The sequence below is a fragment of the Dermacentor albipictus genome, chromosome 4 (assembly GCF_038994185.2).
Source record: "Dermacentor albipictus isolate Rhodes 1998 colony chromosome 4, USDA_Dalb.pri_finalv2, whole genome shotgun sequence".
Classification (NCBI taxonomy): Eukaryota; Metazoa; Arthropoda; class Arachnida; order Ixodida; family Ixodidae; genus Dermacentor; species Dermacentor albipictus.
In genome coordinates this window covers 176,035,951-176,058,531 of record NC_091824.1, presented here as the reverse complement: position 1 = coordinate 176,058,531, position 22,581 = coordinate 176,035,951, and the positions used below count along the sequence as shown (strand labels likewise).

The 22,581-nt window shown below is 45.2% G+C and overlaps 1 protein-coding gene across 1 annotated transcript in view; it reads right to left on the bottom strand.

Moving 5' to 3' along the window:
- Window positions 1-4,797: 4,797 nt before the first annotated feature.
- LOC135908616 (uridine phosphorylase 1-like) overlaps window positions 4,798-22,581 on the bottom strand; it is a 52,217-nt gene continuing 34,433 nt past the window's right edge. The window contains exons 2-8 of the mRNA XM_065440440.1: window positions 15,195-15,342; window positions 12,854-13,015; window positions 12,250-12,364; window positions 9,742-9,812; window positions 9,122-9,263; window positions 6,983-7,129; window positions 4,798-5,173 (exon numbers count right to left, since the gene is read on the bottom strand). Coding sequence (XP_065296512.1) covers window positions 5,025-5,173; window positions 6,983-7,129; window positions 9,122-9,263; window positions 9,742-9,812; window positions 12,250-12,364; window positions 12,854-13,015; window positions 15,195-15,342 — 934 coding nt within the window. The 3' untranslated portion in view covers window positions 4,798-5,024. The remainder of the gene's footprint in view (window positions 5,174-6,982; window positions 7,130-9,121; window positions 9,264-9,741; window positions 9,813-12,249; window positions 12,365-12,853; window positions 13,016-15,194; window positions 15,343-22,581) is intronic.

Genomic DNA, 22,581 nt, shown 5'->3' with positions numbered 1-22,581 from the left:
CAATTTAGGACTTGAATTTTCTTAAAACAATTTTCAGATACTTGACCGTTGGAAAAAAATAGGAGCACGAAGTTTACAAATTCATAGCTCTGCATCAAGAACAAATATCGCGGTTCTGTAAACGGCATCCATTAGATCATTCAAAGCGGACAAATTCAGTATGTCATTTTACATCTCAAGGGAATTTGTTACGTTGGTTGCAAGGATTTTGCAAAAGTTGTATTTCCCTATTATTAGTTTTTTTATATTCATGTGTAACATATCAATTTTGTCCGCTTTAAATGTACTATTTGATGCAAATCTCAGAATTTTATTGTAATTTTTTGTTGTTGAGTTACAGAGCTGTAAACTTGACAGTTTCGTTTTCTGAAAATGTTCGATTTTTGCCAATTTTAATAAAAAATTGACGACCTAACTCAAAAATTAGAAACCAACAGTCACTAGATTTTAAGTTTTTCTTTTAAATGCAACAAATCTCGTCAAATTTGGTGCAGTGGTTGCCGATAAAAACGAATTCTCCTTTTACATGTATTTAGATAGAAGCACCCGAGCTAAAGCTTCCTCTTAAGCTGTGGCTGCGGGTGAATGACAGAGCTTTGCATTTAGTAAGGTTAAGCAGCATGAGCCATTTCTCGCACCATACTGCGATGGAATCGAGATCCTGCTGTAGTGCGGTGATGTCATTCGCACCCGCCGTGGTTGCTCAGTGGCTATGGTGTTGGGCTGCTGAGCACGAGGTCGCGGGATCGAATCCCGGCCACGGCGGCCGCATTTCGATGGGGGCGAAATGCGAAAACACCCGTGTGCTTAGATTTAGGTGCACGTTAAAGAACCCCAGGTGGTCAAAATTTCCGGAGTCCTCCACTACGGCGTGCCTCATAATCAGAAAGTGGTTTTGGCACGTAAAACCCCAAATATTATTATTATGTCATTCGAGCCTTTGATAGGGGAATATAGGACACCGTCATCCGCGAAGAGACGTAATTTATTCTTAATGTTAGCAGGTAAGTCAATGATGTAGATGAGGAAAAGTAGAGGCGATAAACGAGCGCCCTGTGGCACACCCGATGTTACGCTGCTAAGAGATGAATAATTATGGTTATTTGCAGACGTAAACTGTGTGCGCCCTTATAAGAAGTGTTCAAGCCAGGTAAGCAAGCTATCTGGGATTCCGGTAGATGCGAGTTCTTGAAGTAGGTGATTGTGGGAAACGCGGTCGAATGCTTTCGAGTAATCCAAGAAAATGGCATCATTCTGCAAATGAAATTCCATGAAATGCAGAATGTCATGGGTAAACTTGGCGAGTGGGGTCCCGCATGAAAATAGTTTTCGGAAGCTGTGCTGGTGAGGGTAAAAGAAGTTGACAGATTCCAGGTGAGACATTATAGGTTGGATGAGATTATATGTTCTAGAAGTTTATAAGGAATGCTAGTCAGAGAAATTGGGCGATAATTTATAGCACGGGAGCGGTCTCCAGTCTTAAAGATTGGTACGACATGGGCCTTTTTCCAATCGTCGAGCAAGCTTTCAGTCTTTAAGGATTGCGTAAATATTAGGTGTAGTACCTGGCTAGAAATGTTACTCGTGTTAACTAGTATTTTGGCGTTAATTCGATCACACCCAGCTGAGGTGGTTAGTTTTAGTGAATTAATGAGACGACATATGCCATCACGGTTGATCTTGATGTCTGACATTAATTTTATTGAAAGTGGTGGTATTGGTTCAATGGGAGTGTCATTAGTGTTGGAGAAAACTGAGGTGAAGTAGTCGTTAAGAGCTGACGCGCATTTCTCAGAGTTAATGAGATTACCATATGGATCTGTTAGTTCAATCTGTGTAGTATGTGTCTTTACTGAATGTAAGCGCCAGAATTAATTGGGGTTTGATCGTAGAATCGTCAGAAGGTCATGATTAAAGAAGTTATCTTTGGCTATCGTCAGCTCCTGAATATATTGGTTAGCGTACAGTTCGTATTTTCCCCATGTTTCTGAGTTATTTGTAAGTTTGGCTTTTCTCTAAAGCCTTTTCTTTTTAGTAAGGAGAGCTTTGAGCCGTTTATTAAACCATTCATTGTTAGAATGGGATTTCACGAGAACTGTTGGTACGTATCTAGCTTCCCAGTTGAGCAATACATTCTTATAAAGTTCCCCGTTGCTATCGATAGTGCTTGATAAGTAAGACTGCTGAAAATCATAAAAAAAATTGGAGTTCTTTATTTATGGCGTCAATGTCTGCCCTTTTGTAATCTTTTATTATTTTTGTTGTGGGTGACTTTTTCTCAAGTGCTATTGTCATGCCGATATGATATTGTCATGCTGTTGTCATGCTGAATATACCGGGTGTTTTACTTGAACGTTAACAGAATTAAAAAAAAAGAAATTGCCCGTGGCATTTGGCAGAAATATACTTATTAAGCTGGAATAATCGGAGAGGTATACATTACATACACTGGAAATCAATAAGCATGACTAATTAACAAGTACGATTAATTAGCGTTTAACTAATTAATTTAGCGCTATATTCAATACACGAATTGGAGCCAGTGATTTCACAGGACTCATCCAGTTAGAACAAATTTTGAAACTAGCACCACTTTTGAGATGAGCGCAGGCAAGCTTGTAAAAATGCACTGTTGTATCAGTTATCATTTTAAGCAAGAAGGATTTTTATGCATTGTAGCTCAAAAGTTACTCAAACACCAATGTATTTCGTCCCAAACTTTCGGGACACATATGTAGAAATTAATGTCCTCCTCAGAATTTGTTCCAATGGCTTTAGAAGTCACCGGTTACAATTACTAAATTGTAATATGTGATGTAAAATAAATGGTTTAAAATTTTCAATAGCAAGAAATAGCTAGAACAATCCAGAAATAGCTAGAACAGAATAGCAGACATAGCAAGAACAATCCCACAACCTTCGTATGCGAAGGTTGTGTGATTGTTCCCAACCTGCGGTAAGTTGTTTCTTCATCCACTTTCATTTCCATTAATTTATCGTTTATTTATTTCATTTATTAAGCACAAGTAATTTCTTTTATGTTGTCTTTAGTGTCAGTGCTTGTTGGCTTCTTATGATACCACCTTACTGATTGGCAGATTAAAGGATGCCGGGCTTCCTGAAAAATTGATATTGTGGTTGCAGGCTTATCTGTAAAATCGCACACAGTTTGTAGAGTGTGCAGGTGTCAGGTCTGCTGACCTTCCGGTCTTGTCAGGGTTACCACAGGGTTCCGTACTTTGTAATTTGTTATTTCTAACATATATAAATGGTAGTTCCTCTAACTTCGATCACCCTGTTACAGTAAAATTATTCGCTGACGACTGCGTGATGTACAGTGTTGTTAATAGTTTCTCTTACCAAACACTACTGAACAATAGCTTCTGTAAGCTTGCGTAATGGTGTGAACGAAACGGAATGCAAATAAATTTTAATAAAACAGTTCTGATGACAATTACCACAAAGAAAAATGCACTCTCTCATACGTATTGCATTGTTAATAAAAGTATTCAGTCAGTAACGTCTGCCAAATATCTACGACTGACTATGACAAGCAACATAAAATGGGATAAGCATTTGAAGAATGTTTGCACAACCGCATTTGATAAAATTTGCGATCAGCGCACTAAATTGAAAGACTCACCGTCACGTGTTAAACTCGAGGCATCGACCCGTCCTTGAGGTATACGCTTCCGCAGTGCGGGACCCACACTACGTTGCACGCGCGTGGAATAGATTTGTTGTATGTGACTATCGATTTCCGTCATCTGCGGGACTAAAAATGCTTTATTTCATCTATCAGAACAGAATTGGTATGCCGCGCGAAACTTATCTTTCCCGTGCACAACACGGATAATCTAGAATTAATCACTCGAATGTTATCCGCCCGTATACATCGCGAGGACGAAGATTTTCAGAGGTTTTCTTTTTTTTTCCGCTCGCACTTGAAGAATGGAATTGTCTGCCAGCGCCTGTTGCCGATTGTACAAATTTAAATGCCTTTGTGGATTCTTGGTCATTGCAGTTGATGTAAAAAAAAGATCTTTCCTGCTTGGGCAGCACTGCTGCCTGCAGTACGCATTTCGAAATAAATAAATAAATGAATTCATAAATAAATACACGTGACATGCGCACTGCAGCTTTGCCGAAATTGCTTGCAGTATGGATTACCCATTCATAAATAACCTAGCCTAAGTGAAATTTTATTGCAGTAGGCCTCTAAGATCAGTGGTTCATGTTATCAAAACATCGAGTCTTAGTATTTTTTTCTGCTCCGCAACAATTGCGCGCTCTGCTTCCGTGTGTTCCCTGCCTTCATTTACGCCGCCAATCTTCTAGCCATCTTTTAGATTTTAATTGACTTTCCTCCGACTGTTTTTGAAACCTAACGCCTGCGGCAGGGTAGCTGCGTAACGTTTTATTCAATAATTTAAAATCAAGGAAATGCATTCCCGTTCACAGGAGACCGAGAAGTACTATTAAAACGTGCTAAATAGTTTATGCACTGTTTCCACGCGCGCCGCTTGAAGAATCGCGTGCGGCAATATTTCTTGTCTAACCATGCGTTTTCTTACACCTTGATCTGGCTTCGAGCAGTGTAGCGCTGTTCTTTCAAGTACAACAAATCTCTTTTGATGTCAGTCTTCGCTGTTGTATGCAGTCATGGTACTCAACGCTATCAGTTTAAGGAAATGTTGGGAGTACCACGATGCCCACTGGCGATCTTTGAACGAGACACGTACGCATTATGTCATTTTCACACTCGCAGAACTAATAACGAAATAAGAATACGCAAGCTTGCTCACAAAACACTTTATACGTTAAAACCAACAGTAGCGTTAATCTCATTATTCATCGTTAAACAGCAATAAACATCAGTAGATATAAGCATTCATTGTTCCTTTGTTTCTGGGTGACGTAACGTGACATGGCGACTGTATTCCACGCCGTGAAAGTTGGCAGAATCATTTTTTCGCATAAGGCCGGAAGCACCGACAGGCGTCGTAGGTGAGGTAGCGCACACTTCAGGCACACAGGGTCGCGCCCAGCTGGCGTGCCATGAAGTGAATGGCGAGCTCCTGTGGCCGCTGCTGCCACTCGGCCATCACATCCTTGGACGCAGTCACCTGGTCGCCCTGGATCCTGTCCAGCAGGGTGACGCACAGAACCGCGCCTGCATTTAAGCGGTTCTCGCATTTATACGCGGCAGCACTGGCGGGTCGGGAGATGGGGCCCTCCCCCCCTGCGAATGGCCAGTGCTCAGGCCGCAGCGAGCCCCCATCCTGGGTCCACGGCGGACGCATGGGAGAGGTATCGCGGAGGGGAGGCAGGCGCTGTTTTCTGCAGCCCTTTACACACGGGGGGAAGGGGGGGGGGCGGAGAAACGTGTGTTTTCCTCACTCACTGAGCTCCAGTGAGGTCACAACCCAGATATGAAAAGGCTGACATGGCGGCGAAACCTCGGGATTCATTTGAATTGCTAGAGGATTATAAGTCGCTGATGTCAGCTAGTGCAGAAGAGTGTCCAGCTGGGGGGCAAGCCTACACGCTAGGGCAGGGCACACTGCACAATAAAATGAAGGAAAGCTAAACTATCATCGCAGTCCGGAACACGAACTAGAGAATGAAGGTTTATTTAAAATCCTGACAAACTCAACATTTACGGTTTGACAACGTACAGCATCGCCTCCGTCATGCATCAACTAGTCACTGAAAAGTTAGCCTTGACAACAGTCTCGCTTCGCCCCACACTTCGCACTATTGGGAAGGCTGTCGTTTTTTATTGCCTAAGGTGAATACTAACCACCGTCGCTCGTACACCGCAGTTTACAGGCACCTCAGTTTGGAATAGGCTTGACAGCAATCTAACCAGTCTAAGAACATTGCATACAATTCTTTAAAGAATTAAATCACTCACTTAATGACAATGCGTAGCACTGCGTATGCTTGCACACAACCTTAATTTTTTTTCTTTTCATGCGCGGATGTTTTTGATAATGTAAAAGAAGAAAGTTGTTAGAAAAATTTATAACCTACGTGTGAAATTTTCCCTACTACTGTATTTTCTTGTTTTACTTATTCCAGCTGCTTTTGTTTTATGTGATTTCGCAACATGATATAACAGCTGCCATAGGAGTGTTTTTTTTCTTAATATAACCCTCTGACAAATTTGTTGGATCCCAAAATGTGTACTTCGTAATTGTGTACCTTATTTATGCTAAATACACTTTCAATGTTTCAAACTACGATATACATATAACTTTTGAGAAGGAAATATGGTAGCGGCAAACAATACAGTGTCGAGACGTGTAGCATGCAGAACTGACGCTTACACGTCCATGACACTGGAAGCGCCAGTCCGGTGCACTCGTTTCGTCCTTGTTTCTTCCTTCTCAGTCGTGAACCAACTCGCCCAAGAAAATGCTCTACTCAGATATAGCTTTTGATATATCCGCTGAGAAATCTCGGGAGAAATGTACTGGCATTACTCACAGTTCTTCCATAAAGCATCCCTTTTGAAACGCTTCCTGAGGCTTTGCTTGTTCATACACTGTGGGTCTCCATCTTCCAGTGGCCACTTTATCTGCTTTGAGCAAAACTACACGTGGAAAGCCAATCTATCGTGGGCGCTTTCGGTGTCAAATAACGCCTAATTGGTCTCAGACTTCTTATACTTTATCAGTGGACATGCATTGAGCGTCGATTGATTTCAAATCCTCGATTGCAACCACCTGACAAAATCAATTTCAGCCCAGTCCAGTTAACCAAAAGGTGAACCATTGTTTCTTTGTTCATCAAGGCGGTCACTGATTATGGCGTAATTTGTGACCTTCGATAGCGCGAATATCGCAAAAAAAAATCGCTTCTCTGCTCCCTACTGCGTTTGGGAATGACAGGCTTCGCTGAAACACCGCAAGCCGCTCGTACAGCTCGAGAGGCCATACAAAATTAAATTTCTGCAGTGCAACAAGCGCTGCTCAACCTTTGACTCCGGCGTGGTGGCACATGGCTGCAAATTGCGAGGACTCCATCTCGATGTTGACGACGCCCAGCTCACGCAGCCTCTCGAGGAACGCGACCTTGTCGTCCTCCGTGTAGTGGCAGAAGGCGCCGTCTAGTCTTGCTTGCCCTGCGCGCGGGCGTGAAAGAAGTGCGCTGCAGCTCGAATATTGCAGGCTGCAATGCGTCACTGGTGCGTGGCGGATTGAATAAAGTTACGGAAACTGCTACGTAGGCGATGTTCAGTTGCTCTGCTAACAGAAAAGCCTCGAGTTGGTGGGCAATAGCTTGAATGAACAAATTTTGCCTTAAAGGGACACTAAAGGCAAATACTAAGTCGCCATGGACTGTTTAAGCACCATTCCAGAAACCTTGCAGCACTTGTTTCGTGCCAAGAAAATGCTTAGTTTACGAGAAAATTGTATCTGAAGGGTCCGAATACCTTTTTTCGAAATTCAAATCTCCCGCCACCTAACCGAGGGAGTGGTGACGTTGCATGCGCCATCACCACCCTTTGATGCCGTCGGTGAGTAAAACGGCGCCCGGCAGACGGCGGTACCGAGCCAAAAGAGCCGGGTACAGTAGTAGAGCAGCAGCTTCCAGGTTTATTTTTTTCGGACGACTTTGTGTTACTAGTGGCACCTCTAAGTGCCCTAATATAGTGTAATACCTCTACGTACCTCTATTGCCTGTGGACAGGAAAGCGAGAATTTAGACTTAAAATTGAGCGTTAGAAAATCAGGTTTATGGTGTTCAATGAAAACAGTGATAAGACAGTGGCAATACAGGGCCAGGAAATACCTCGGTTAAAACAATATATATACCTTGGTATATGGATAAACGGAGGTAATAGATATATGGAAACACAGAAAAAAAAATAACAGTAAAGCGGAAGAGAAATGCAGCCATAATGAAACACACAGCGCTATGGTGATACAATATGTAGGAGGTGCTCCAGGCTATGTGGAAAGGTGTAATGGTTCCATAACCTACTTTTGGAAATGCGGTTGTTTGCTTGAAATCAGAGGTACAGTCAGGACTCGATGGCAACCAAAGGTCAGTGGGACGTCTCGCATTGGGCACTCACGGGAATATTAGAAATGAAGCTGTGCAGGGCGATGTTGGCTGGACAAGTTTTGAAGTGGGGGAAGCTCACAGTAAAAATGATTACGAAGAACGACAGAGGAATATGGAAGAAAGTAAATGGGCTGGGAGAGTGCTGAGGTAGTTGTACAGGAAACACCTTGATTCAAATACATTTATTCACAGTGGAGGAAAAGAACTAGGAAGCTTACAAGCAAGTATGCAGCCTGTACGGTGAGCAACACAGCAACAAAGAACGTCAAGCAGAAAGTTAGAGAGGCTGAAATAATCTCATGAGTGGCGGCAACGGAAAAGAAACCTACCATGAGTAACTACATAAGAGGAAAAAAACGAAATCAGGAAAGAAACAATTTATGATAACTGAAAGGGAAGCTCATTACTTTTCGAAGCGAGATCAGGATGCCTTAGAACACGCACCTATAAAGCGAGTTATAAGAAGGAAGAAGAAGCATGTGCTTGGCGACGGTAAAGCTAGGAAAACGATGGGGCATGTTTTGTTAAATTGCAAAGATATCTACATAGCGGTCGATTTAGGTACCACTGGCCTCCTTGAAGCACTTCGATTCAGCGAGAGCAGGCGGAAAGTAAACATATCCGCAGTAGAGATTAGTAAGAGGCGATTGGTGGAAGTAGGGAAACGACATGAAACGGAGACGTACAAAAACAAAGTTCACAATAGGGGGAGAGAAAATTTGGTTATGGGAGTTCATCGTGTGTTTTTTATTTTTTCTGATTTGTTATCCTAGGTAATACATTGAGCAGTACAACAGCAAGTCATTATAAGTCAGTATAATAGCAAGTGCTTGTTAGTTTAGATAGTATGTGATTGTTTGCAGCACATTGTGCAGCCGATGAAACGACTACCCCTGCTTCGTATGGCAGTCTAATAATTTGGTCTCGGACTTTACGCTTCGCCTGCGATGGAAAACGGTCACTTTTTTGTGTTGTATGAATCATTGCACTTCTCATGAGCAAGTATTACATGAGAGATTCGTGTCACAGCATGCCATGCCCCTACCTTCGTAAAAGTCGTTGGAACTCAGTGTCTTCCCGGCCACCACGTTGGTGCCGGCCATGCAGCGGCGTCCCATGGCGACGACCTCGTTGGCCAGCTGGGTGTCCAGCACACACGGCCGCCGTACTACTTCACCGAGGATATGCTGCGCCGACGCAAAGGAGAAAATGTGACACACCCTTTCTTTGCACGTTGCTCTTTCAGTATTACAATTTCTTCGCATGTTTTCTGTCGTGGCCTATTCTCACGCACTTCAGTGCAATACCTTCTAATAGCAAATACGTCAACTATGAAGTCCCGTCCACATCTATACAATGCACTGTAAGTAGCGGATGCGTCGTCGCAGCTTCCGTGAGAGAAGGTATTCGCATAGCTCTCTCTGACAAAACGAAAAGACAAAATAAAGAGAGAAATTAGTATCGAAGCACTCTCGGTTCCCAAAGTGAAAGCTTAATAATGTAATATCTCATGTGTACAACAGTGATGAACGAACGGGCCAAATGCCGGCAAACTCTGGCTGAATTTACTCGCTCATTTCGCAGGACAACCGCCTAGGGAGGTGGAGAGCGAGGAGCGATGCCTGTTCGCAGCTCCCAAATCGCAGCGTATTATAGCACACTCACCAGCTCGACCTCTTCCTTGAGCAGGCCATTTACGGCTCCGGTGCTGACCACTACGGTGCCGGGCTGGATTCCTGAAACAGAACAAGGCGCAGTCAGCGAAGCAGCTGTAGCGTTGCTATCTGCTTAGCTCTATCGCATGTTCAGTAGAGAACGAGAAATGTAACAACAACAACAACAACAACAACAACAACAACAACAACAACAACAACAACAACAACAACAACAACAACAACAACAACAACAACAACAACAACAACAACAACAACAACAACAACAACAACAACAACAACAACAACAACAACAACAACAACAACAACAACAACAACAACAACAACAACAACAACAACAACAACAACAACAACAACAACAACAACAACAACAACAACAACAACAACAACAACAACAACAACAACAACAACAACAACAACAACAACAACAACAACAACAACAACAACAACAACAACAACAACAACAACAACAACAACAACAACAACAACAACAACAACAACAACAACAACAACAACAACAACAACAACAACAACAACAACAACAACAACAACAACAACAACAACAACAACAACAACAACAACAACAACAACAACAACAACAACAACAACAACAACAACAACAACAACAACAACAACAACAACAACAACAACAACAACAACAACACAGCCATGGGAAAGGATGATCGTCGAAGTCAAGCGATAGCTATCATGTGGATCTATTGAGATATGCAGCGGGGGACACTTACTGGTTAGATTTATTACTTAAATGCTGTGAGACGTGTGATTGCTCTGAGTACGTTGCGCTACCTTGCCCAACGCCGGTCAATCCTGTCAATTTGTCCAGTCAATTTTTATGCGGTGGCAGCAGGATCAGCCCACTGAGTCACCATATTTAATTGCGCACTGTCTCTGGGACTGGCCCCCGTTTACTCGGCCAGACAGCCGTCCTAGATATGCATGCGGAATAGCCAACAAAATCTTCGCTCTAATATGAGGCGACTCCGAATTCATTCACGTCAATCTCTCATTCGTGTATTCTCCCAGGACTGAAGCAGGTCAATTTCGTATGACCAATTAACCGGTGCCATATCTCCACGCACTGCCCGGGAAAGGGCCGGTGTAGTGGCAAGCATCGCCGCTTGCGATGCGAAGCACGATAAATATTCATACAGCGCAACGGTAAACGTAGACAGCGCTACGCAAACATCGCTCCGTAGGCATATTTAGGATGACCCGCCAACTAGCCTAAAGTACCGTTGCTGAGTTTGACGCAATTCCGTATACGTCAAACACAAAGGCCGTGCGACTCGGTTTTAGCAATACTGATACACTTTCGGATATATGTCTTAATAAGGCTTGTGAGAATTTCCAGAAAATATTCGATTGAATATTATGCTATTCAATAATCGCTTCAGTTCGTATTCAAATGTTACAAGCTTTATAGTATTCCAAACGAACGAATATACGTAGTTTTCCGCATATAAGCCACATAATAAATAAACAAGTGAGAAGAACAGCATACAACGCCATAATATTTGTAAAACCGTCCACGTTAGTTAGATCTTTGGCCGGCGGCTCTGTTTCCCATCTCTGCGGCGGCGCGCTTATGACAGAGAACTTTGCCTTAAAGGTTGTTTCACGCCAGCACGCAAAGCGCTGCCGCGAAACATCACTTCGAGGGGAAATAGCATTTCTGTGAAGCCACACTTGAAGTCAAAATTCGAATGTAAGGTACCCCGATTTTACTGTTAAATTAAAAATATTTATTTTTCGTCTGTGCAATTGTAGAAAGGAACGGGTTAAGTTCGGGTGTAGGTGGAAACGGTCAAGCTGAATTTGCGCAACACGGCAAAAGAGTGCTGGCGTCACGCAGTCCCGCTTCACAACATCGCGACGAGCACGATGGGAGAACGCGACACGCTCCCCCGGCCTCGACCACCACAGAATTTAGGTGGACTGAAGCGCTACAGCGAGCAAGAGCCTGTAAACACGTTTTCTGTGCAGCTGGAGTTGTAGGAAGTGTTGAACTTGCACTTTGCATGAAAATATCTCAACAGCCGCAGTTTGAAAATAAACTGCATGACTTCAGAGGGGAACCTATTTCATAATTGAAAGCGAAGAACCAGCTTTTCTTAAAGTGGTCAATATCTGGCTCTTAATGTCAAGGTGTTATGCAAATCTCAGAACTAGTTTAACTGTTTGGTTTCAAGTTATTCGACGCTAATTACCATTCGCCTCGACTTGGCTTCCAACCAAAAAGGTGATATTCGCATAAGCTTAGTCTTAATAGTTACTGCGCACGTTCTGTGGAGTCCCTTTTCTTAAGCAGGAAACTTGCACTTCTCTTCGGCAGAGTGCAAACAGTGAGGGAGAGAATAATTTTCTTTTGTGCGGCTTGCCTTTTCCTTCTTAACCCTGATTGCGTACACAACGCCACTGGTTTTTCTAGCCCTTACGTGAGATCTCGTGGAGGCAAGGATGGATAGAAATAGTGACTCACCAATCCCACCGCTGGTGCCTATGCGGATGAGCACGACGTCCTGGCAGCGCGCATAATGGATCAGCTTGAGGACCTCGTGCATCAGGATGGACAGGGAAGGTGCGCCCATGCCGTGCTGCGCGAGGAGACAAGCCGACAAACATCCGCGCGACGCCCAGGGAAGAAGGCCGTCTCAGTGTCCTTGCGCGCACACACATTCAAGCACCGCAGGAGGGCTGCACACCGGGGAGTCGGTACACATTCCGAATGTAGAGCAGTTGCTCCTTGGGGCGGAGGCATTGTTGCAGGAGTATGTGTGACCAGACCGGCGCGCACCTTCTTATTATTTTTCATCGAATTATTTACAGAGCCAATCAATCTTCATCCCACCGCACTTTTCAACGATTGGCGACTCTGTGAGCCGCAGACGAGAGAACAACGGCATCTCGTAAACGGACGGGACGTATAGCTTGCAAAACGAAACGACCCTGCTCGTGCCCAACTTTTCTGTGTCCGCTCCTCAGTGCCCCATTTTCGCTGGTTTTACGTCTTGCCGCGCGTTGTGAGACACACCAGGATAGATTTGGCTCGTGGACATGTTAGAGGAGACAGCAAATGAACTTACGCTGACCGACAGCACGGGGCCGCACTTGTACATGGCGTAGCGATACGACCGGTGGCTGATGTCACACAGCTCGGCACCCGTCGGCAGCTTGATGCCCAGGCGATGCTTGGCCAGCTGCGCGAACTGCTGCATCCGCGCCGGAGTGCCGCCCATGCACACGAACTGCGCCAAGGTGAGAAGTGCCGCTTCGAAAACTGGCATTCTGGCGCGTTCTCATGAATTAGCGCATAAACTACACAACGTACTATATAGATGAGTGGTTATGCCGTTTAACTGCATACTGCGCTAGAATCATGGGTTTGGTCCCCATAGTGACGGTTATCGGCAATGTTTTCTTCAACATGCGATGAGGGTGAAGCTGTGGGACAGGAGATAACCTGACGACACTTGAAAGTCAGGGCACATCCCACCTTCGAGCTCTCAGTTGCTATCGCAGTAAGAGCACGACAATACACAGACAATTCCTGCAGAATTGCCTATAGGTTTGTAGCCCGATACTTTTACCAAATGTGACATTTTGTATTTAACAGCTTTTGCCTTCTCTCCTTTTTTCTCTTTCCCTGCTGCTTATAGACAAACCCTGCAGAATTGTTTATAGAGCGCATGACGACAAGGCCTTACAGTGGCGTAGCCAGGAATTTTTTTAGAAAGGAGGGGGAATGGGGGCGGTGCTGGGCGGACAACAAACTGGCACGCAGAAATTTCGAAATGGGAGGGATCGCGTGTGCCAACTCTACCTTCCCTCTGGCTACGCCCCTGAGGCCTTACGCTTCTTCCTGTCTGCTGTACGTCCGAGGAGTCTCTTTAGACACATGGCTAAACGTCGAAGCTGAACTTCTTGGAGAATTTCGTATGATACGAACTCTAAAGCCGCTAGCGCAAATATTGATGTCGATAGATTTAATATCTGGAGTATAGCAAACGCGCTGCAAATCAATACTACAAAGACGAAATCAATTTCGTCTACACCATACCAGAAACGCATACACTTTAAATTTAATCATAACATCGGAACAACTAAAAGTGAGTTACTGTCAGAAAATTATGTACTTGGCGTAATATCAAATGGGCACTTACTCTAGAAATCGCCAATTAAACATGATCTTCATAATCCTGCTAGAGTAGTTGGGATGCAATGCAACTGCCGGTATGTATCACCAGGCAGGCTGAAGCTGTACAACTGATTTTTTTCCGTCCAAGTGAATTACTGCTCGGTAGTGCAGGGTACGACGTCGCTCATAAATATAGTAAATAAGATTCACAGATTGCAGAAGAAAACTCTGTCAAATTGCCCTGGGGTTCACCGTCACATAATCTATTCCTTACGTACAGAATCTTACTTTTTGAGCAGTTCTACAAGAACAGATTATTGCGCCATTAAAAAATGTGTTTAAAGTATAATAACACGTCATTTAAGTCACTACTCGCAGTTGTTGCTTAGTGGCTTTGGTCAATTGCGCTGCTAAGCACGAGGTCGCGGGATCATATCCCGGCCACGGCGGCCACATTTCGATGAGGGCGAAATGCAGAAACACCCGTGCACTTAGATTTAGGCGCACGGCAAGGAGCCCCAGGTGGTCAAAATTAATCCACCACGGCCGGCCTCATAATCAGCTCGTGGTTTTGGCACGTAAAACCCAATAATTGATTTTTTTTTTCGTTTATGTCATTGTGCAACCCAAGGAGCGCTCCAGAAAATGCGTACAATTTCCGGAGCAAGACAATCTGGATGATGGTATCTTTCTGCGGGACAAATCACGGCTCTAACAGCACAAAATTTAATTTAGGCAGACTTTTGAGTTAATTTCTTGTGGCATAAATGTCCTGGAGATGACGCTGAGTAATTTCAAATTTCATTTTCGAAGCACTTTTGGTAGTTTTGTTAACACGTTATCATGTACCCCTACTGATTAGTTCTGGATTTGTTAAATGCGGCACATTTCTTTCTTTTGTAGTTACGTATGTTCTTTACCTTTTTCTTTTTGCATTCCACAAGCTATGATTTTTACATTCTCGCTAGAATCGAAGTTTTTCACGATTTGCATAACGCTCTTCTACTGATAACCACTGTCGCTCTGCCATTGACTGTCTGTAAGGGTGCTGGGATCCCGTGAAGCTTGTCAATTGACAAAGCTTTTTGTCCCTGTACCCTGCATTTCTGATGTATGAAGTGCAGAAATAAATTGAAATTGAATTAAGTTTGAATTTAATTGAAACAAAATGAAACTATAGGAGAAGCCAGTCATATACTCAGAATATGTGTCGTCCGGTCAATTGATGCGCGCTCCGCGGATCCAAGTTACAATTAGGTTCCTTCGATTACGTATCCGATGCCTCTCACCTTGACGTCGCCGAACATATGTTGCAGGTCGTTTGTATCCGTGGCCAGGGCCAGATGGTAGAGGTGATCGGTAGCCATCTTCGAGAGGTGCGGGTTTCGCAGTCGCAGCAGGCGAGCTTCGGCCTGTACGTCATCACCTCCGTCTAGTCTGCGCCGATACACAAAACTACAAGTGTTATCTCTGCAAGAGACTCCTGGCAAAGGATTCCCGAGAGAGAGAAATACAGGGCTATTAACGAGAAAGGCGTCGAAATTTGGAGCCGGCACGCTTGCCGACATGCGCCTCTTCTGTTGCGGCAGGCTGCTGGCGTCATCGTAGCGGCGCCCAAGTTCGGTGTCGACCGAGGAGGACCAGCGCGCCTCGGAGCATCGACAGCATCGTCATGGATTGAACCGGCGGCCGATAGAGTATTGACGTTTCCGATCACTACCAACGCCAAGCCGTTCAGGAACGGGGACTGTCATCAAATCACCATCGTGCGACGAAAATCGTTTGACACCGACCGCCCTTATTTAATCGAGCGACACGTTCGCTACGTGGAATTTGGAGCCGGCACCTTTGCCGACATGCAGCTTACGCCTCTTCTGTTGCTGCAGGTTTGTCATAAATATCCAATTATGGTTTGTAGATTATTGTGTGCCCTGCCGGCTCCTTGTCCCACAAGTGCTGTGCCTGTTTGCCGAAGACAGGTGCTGACGGTATCAAGTAGCAAACTTTTTCGTTCGTTTAGCGCACATGGTTTTGTACCTAGTATTGCTATTATAGCTTTCCGCGGATGTTGAGTTGAACCCCGGTTCGCCGAGTACCCACGAGCTAGAACTGTTTAAGAGCTTGCAAAATGGTCAAGCCACAATTATGAGTAAATTAGAGGCCATTGACGCTAGATTAGCAAAGCATGACGTAATGATGGCACAAATTAACGGCAAACTGCGCGTCACAGAAGGCCAGATCACAGCGCTTAAAGATACAGTCAATGTGCAAGAGAGCAACGTTAGGACAATAACAAAAGCAGTTAGACAACTTCACGATAAGAGCGTCGACTCAGAAAATAGAAGCCGTAGTCTTTTACGAAGTCGATGATACCGAATCAGAAACGTGGGAACAGTCTGAACAATTGCTCAAAAACATTTGTAAAGAAAACTTAGGCTTAGAAGTGCGGTCGGTAGAAAGAGCACACCGTACAGGTCGCTATAACAAAATGAAGAAAAGACCGATCATTGTCAGTTTTGCCTTCTACAAAGAAAAATCAAACGTTCTAGCTCTCTAACGCTAGAAACTTCAAACGAACTGCGTACAGTGTCGACCGGGATTATGCACCTGAAACAAGAGACTTCGAAAAGGCTCTGGGAATATGCTAAGGCCAGTAAAGCGGAGGAAAAAAATCGCGTCGGACTAAGTTTTGATAAGTTGTTCATGAATGGAAAGACGTTTAAGTGGGATACAGAAAAAATAAGAGGCCGTTCCTGATGTAAAAAAATAAGTGAGCCAAACCAGAGGAAAGGGGGCGTCAGATACATGATTTGATTACACTGATAGTGAATTGTAGAAGCGTGGTCAATAAAGTGGACGACTTTGCTGCTCTTATCAACTCTGTGAAAGCTGACATAGTCTTTGGGACTGAATCATGGTTCGATTCTTCTGTGAAAGACAGTGAAATTTTTCCGGAAGGCTTCGTTGCTTATCGTAAAGATAGATCCCGCGTGAGTGGTGGTGTATTTCTTTTTGTTCACCACTCTTTAAACTAATCTGAACTAGATATAGATTATGACGATGTGGAATCAGTATGGTGAGAAGTTACGTTGCCAGGTAATTCTTCACTGGCAGCCGGAGTTTTCTATCAGCCTCCTAACTCCTCTGTCGCCATGCTACAGATTTTATATGAAATTGTTTCTGAGGCTTCTTGTTACGTGTTCACGCTGGCAGGAGACCTTAATTTGCCTGATTTATGCTGGCGTGTAGGAAGTTGTGAGTACAGAGCAGGTGGAAACTTCAACTTGGAGATGAAAAGTATCGTAAGATTATTTCGGATTAACGCAATATGTTATTGATCCAACTCGTGGTACTAATACATTGGACCTTTCTTTCTACAACTTGCCAAATATAGTGAATTTTGTAAAGGTTATTCCGGGATTAAGTGACCACCGCACTGTCGTCACAAGTGTTGAAACCAAAAGTAGCAGAGAAAAGAAAAAAGAGGCCAGAACAGCGTACCTATATGGCAGAGGTGATTATGCCAGCATATCAAGGAAGCTTCTTGATCATTTGCCGCTTCTGAATGCCTCTCAGATGATTGTGACATTCAAGAATTGTGGAATAAGTTTACAGAAGAACTCAAGGATAGGGATAACTTTAATGAAGTGCCGGCAAACGACGATTTAACGAGTCGTGACGCTGGCCAAGCGTCGACCTGGGGTTACACCTTACTCTGCACTAGCCCAGTTGGGCCCGTTTGTAGTGGGTCATGAGGCTTGTGCTTTTCGAGCGCACCCCGGGCCTGCTGGACGGCCCATAGTTGGGAGTCCTTGTGTGCAGACTGCAGTGCACCTTGAAGGTCTGGCGGGTAAGTCCTGGAGGTAGCTGCCGTCGGGAACCTGGCACAGCCCCACATGATGTGCCATTGGTCCGCCGGACCCGCTGCACAAGCACCGCACAGCCCATTCGGGCAGAGCTCTGGGTGAAGCACGTGCAGCATTGCGGGGGCGAGGAGTGACGCGGTCTGTATTTGTCTTAGGATTACGGCCTCCTCCCGACTGAGTGCCGGGTGGGGAGGCGGCATTGTCCGTCGAGCTAAGCGGTAACACTTGGTTACTTCGGCATAAGGTTACTTCGGCTAGGGGATAAGGAATATACGCTCCAAAGTGCAGTATTAGCGGTGGAGAAATTTTCTAGATGGAGTGGCCTGAAGTGCGCACCCGAAAAATCTGAGGTTATCCGGATACACGCGAAAGGCTACAAATCCAGAGGATCGATTAACATCGTGGTTGAGGGCCAATCAGTCCGAGAGGTACCCACGATGCGAGTCCTGGGTTTGTGGCTTCAGAGCGACGGGAGAGCACTACAGACACTCAAGACCCTCAAATCCACAGCCAACAACATAGCCCAAATGATACGTCGCGTGACGTATCGAAAAGCGGGAATGCGAGAAGACGATACCCTAAGGCTCGTACAGGCCTTAGTGGTTAGTCGAATAACCTATGGCTTACCGTACCAAATCCTGAACAGGGAGGAGGAAAAGCAGGCTGACACAATAATCCGAACCGCTTTCAAAGCTGCTCTGGGCCTGCCTAAATGTACTTCAACGGAGCGCATGTTAGCTTTGGGAGTGCACAATACTTTCGACGAACTGAGGCAAGCCACCCTGATGCGACAGAGGGAGCGCCTCAGCTTCACAAAAACTGCTAGGGCAATATTGGCTAGACTCAATATCCCAGCATACCCCATTTATCTCACAGAGCAGGCCGTACCTCTCCCTCCTTCGATGAGATCCAAAATTACAGTAGCCCCAATTCCAAAGAATATGCATCCAGAGTACAACAAAGAAAGGCGCAAAGCACGTGCACAACACATTCAATCAGCCTACTCTAACAACCATAGGTACAACACGTACTACACGGACGCAGCTCTGTATGCAGAGACGACCGGGCAGCGCTACCAAAGGAGGTACGCCCTGGCAGTCGTGAACGCTGTCAGCCAACAGCAAATTACCGCGTCGGCCACGGCGGGATCCCCAACCTCGGCCGAAATATTAGCAGTGGCGATCGCACTCGCTCACGCGGAGCGTTCGCAAAGGGACTCGGTCGTGGTCACGGACTCCCAGGAGACATGTCGCATGTTTCTCAAGGGGCACGTGACTGCGGCTAGCCTCGCGATAATCCCGAAATCCTTCAACCACCATCATCGCCTACTCTGGTGCCCAGGCCACGCGGGGGTACAGGGGAACGAAAAGGCTAACGCGTTAGCTCGAGGGTTCACTAACCGAGCGATGGCGTCCTCTTCTAACCCCAACCACCCGCACTACCCATCACAAAATTCCACCAGTTTAAATGCCAAAGACATCCTTGCTCATCAGCGTGGAGTCCGAAGAAAATACCCGCCGCCTCACCCACAACTTAACGGGGAAGAGGCCGCCGATTGGCGTAAAATACAGACCGGGGTGTTCCCCCATTTAAAATTGCTAAACGCCATGTATCCCACTCGTTATAGGGCCAACTGTCCTTGGTGCGGTGGCATACCTACCCTAATGCACATAACCTGGGAGTGCACTAAGCACCCTCATAGGCCAAACACCAGTAGGACAATGGAGCAGTGGGAGGCACAGCTCGCCCGCTCCGATCTGGCAGGACAAAAGTCCTTAATTAGCCAGGTCAGGCAGGCGGCAGAGGCCAGTGGGGCCCTGGACTGAGAGGCTCCGACCACCTCTCCTTCAAATCTTTACAATCACAATAAAGTTTCTCTCTCTCTCTCTCTCTCTCGGCATAACTAGTCAATCTGTCCTTGGTTTCGAACCACCACACGGAACGGTCACTCTCGGGGGCGCGGAAAGTAAGCGCTCGCGCCGCCGAAAGAGCCGTCTCGTTGTGGTTCGGTGAGGATGCACACTCGCCGGCGTGCGCCGGGAACCACTTGATGCGGACGGTGCTGCCGCGGTCTGAAGTTGGAGCTTGCCGATGATGGCGGCCGCTGGCGCGCATATTCGCCCCTTGGTAAAGTTGCGCACGGCATTCCTCGAGTCGCTGAGCACGGTGCGACACTCGGCCTCGGTGATCGCCAGAGCGACGGCAACCTCCTCAGCGTCTCTGGCGTTCGTGCACCGCACGCTCGCCGCCGTTGTCTTGGTGCCGGTAGCCGCCACAACGACCACTGCCGCGAAGCCTTCCCGCTTGTATTCCGCGGCGTCCACATACCGGGCGTGCGGGTCTTGGGCGTGTTGTTCAGTGAGGGCCTTGGCCCGCGCCTGCCGCCGTTCTTGGTTGTATTCTGGGTGCATGTTCTTCGGGATGGGGTCCACGTAAATGTGAGCCCGCGCCTCATCTGTGATCTCGCACGGTTGCCGGCTGGGAGCTTGGGTGTTGTAACCCAGGGACGTCAGTATACTGCGGCCCGTCTTGGTGGTGGAGAGGCGCTCGAATTGCGCGGTGAGCTGCGCCTCGGCTATTTCTTCTAGGGTGTTATGGACGCCGAGCTGCAAGAGCCGAGCCGTACTCGTGGTCTCCATTAAACCCAGCGCCGTCTTGTAAGCCCATCTGATCAGCGTGTTGATCTTGCTCCTGTCAGTGACGTGCCAGTTAAGGTAGGCCGCAACGTAGGCGATGTGACTGTTCACGAACGACTGGACCAGGCGCACGAGACTCTCTTCACGCATGCCAGCCCGTCGTGTAGAGACTCGGTGCATGAGCCGGATGGCGTCCATTGCCTTGGTGGTAAGCTTGTTGATGGTCTCGTCGTTGCGGCCGCTCTTGTTGAGCAGCAGGCCCAGGACCCTGATCTTGGGAACTTCGGGGATGCGTTGCCCCGATGCAGTCACAATTCAAGAAGCTTACCGATACCTACATTCCCAGTATCGAATGCGTTATATTAAAAAGCGCAACAAGCCATGGATGACTAGGCGTATCTTAAAAATAGTTAAGAATAGAAGGCGTATATAATTAAAACACCAAAGAACTAATATCAATCATCACTTTGAACGTTTACACGCTATAATCCATGAATACAAACAAAACATAAAAATTGCTAAGGGGTGCTACTTTGGAAAACTCGGCAGGGAAATAAGAACTAATGCCAAGGAGTTCTGGCATTATATGAAAGCCTACGAAATGAAAGCCCATGAAAGCCTCAATACATGAAGCAGATAAAGCGGGCATCACCGAAATTGTGTTCAATAAAGCGAAGTTCTTAAATGACATTGAGAAAGCTACTTGTCTAAATAATTACTTTTGCTTGGTATATTTGCCAAAACACAGCTCTAGTCCTACAACATGCACAAGTTTCATTCCGACTATGGAAACAGTACAGCTAAATGTGAATGGAATCAAAGCATTACCAAACAAAATTAACGATAATAAGGCAAATGGATCGGACGGAATTCCTCCTCGAATTCTAAAGCAATGTGCCGAACTGATGTCCCTTCATCTCTATGTGCTCTACAACAAGTCTTTATCTTCTGGTGCCCTCCCGGATGACTGGAAAATTTCACATGTCGTCCCCATTCATAAATGTGGGTCGAAAAAAAGGATCAAAATCAAAATCAAAATCAAAATCATGTTTATTTTTCCAAAGAACTTTGGAAGGAGGCCCGAACAAAAAGTGGAAGCTAGTCCACTTGACGGGGGTTCGGGCCCCCTTTTACAAGGCACAGCGAAGGTGACAAGTCGACAAATGAACAATAGAATCAATTATACATAACAAGATAATAACTAGTTTACAGCACAGGCGCACAGGCAATAGCACAGGCGTACAAATGAGAAGAAAACAATCTTATCAACATATAAGTGAATTTTACATTTTCTTATAAAGTTGTTATTCGACATATACAAAAAAGTTGCGGAGCCTTGTTCTATTACTATTTTTTATCGTTAATGTCTGTTTGTGTAGATAATTTATTAGCATAGGAAGAGAACAGCGAAGCATTTGCTTTGATGTATATAACTACAGGCCCATTTCACTTACATCCATACCATGTAAATTATTAGAACACATTTTATATAAAGAGATAATGACATATTTACTGACAAACAACGTACTGGCTTCACAACAACCTGGGTTCCTTAAGGGTCTATCTTGCACAACACAACTGATTGAATTCTATCATGACCTTGTATCTCATATCGACGCCGGCGGACAATTTGACTGCCTTTTCCTGGACTTTCAAAAGGCGTTTGATACTGTTTCACACCCTTTGTTTTTAGGAAAACTAGCATCACTAAGTGTTGACCATACAGTTCTAGCTTGGATCGAAATCTATCTATCATTTCGCCGACAATGCGTAGTATTAAACGGCAAGAAATCCAGTTTCGTAGATATCACATCTGGTGTCCCACAGGACTCAGTTTTGGGGCCACTTTTATTTTTCATATATAAAAATGACATCTGTTCAGGAATTAATTTTAATATGCTGTTGTTTGCCGATGACTTGTATAGGAAAATTAGAAATAAAGATGACGTTGCCCAGTTACAAGGTGACTTATGTGTTCTTGAATGGTGTTCAAGATGGAAATGATCTTAAATACAGAAAAATGCGTTCATGTTACTTTTACATGTGATAAAACACAGTAAATACAGGCTAACCTCTAACCTCACAGGCTAACCTAACACAGTGAGGCAAAAATTACACTACAAATACTTAGGTGTGACATTCTAAGCATAACTGCGAGTCGGCCTAGTAGGAAC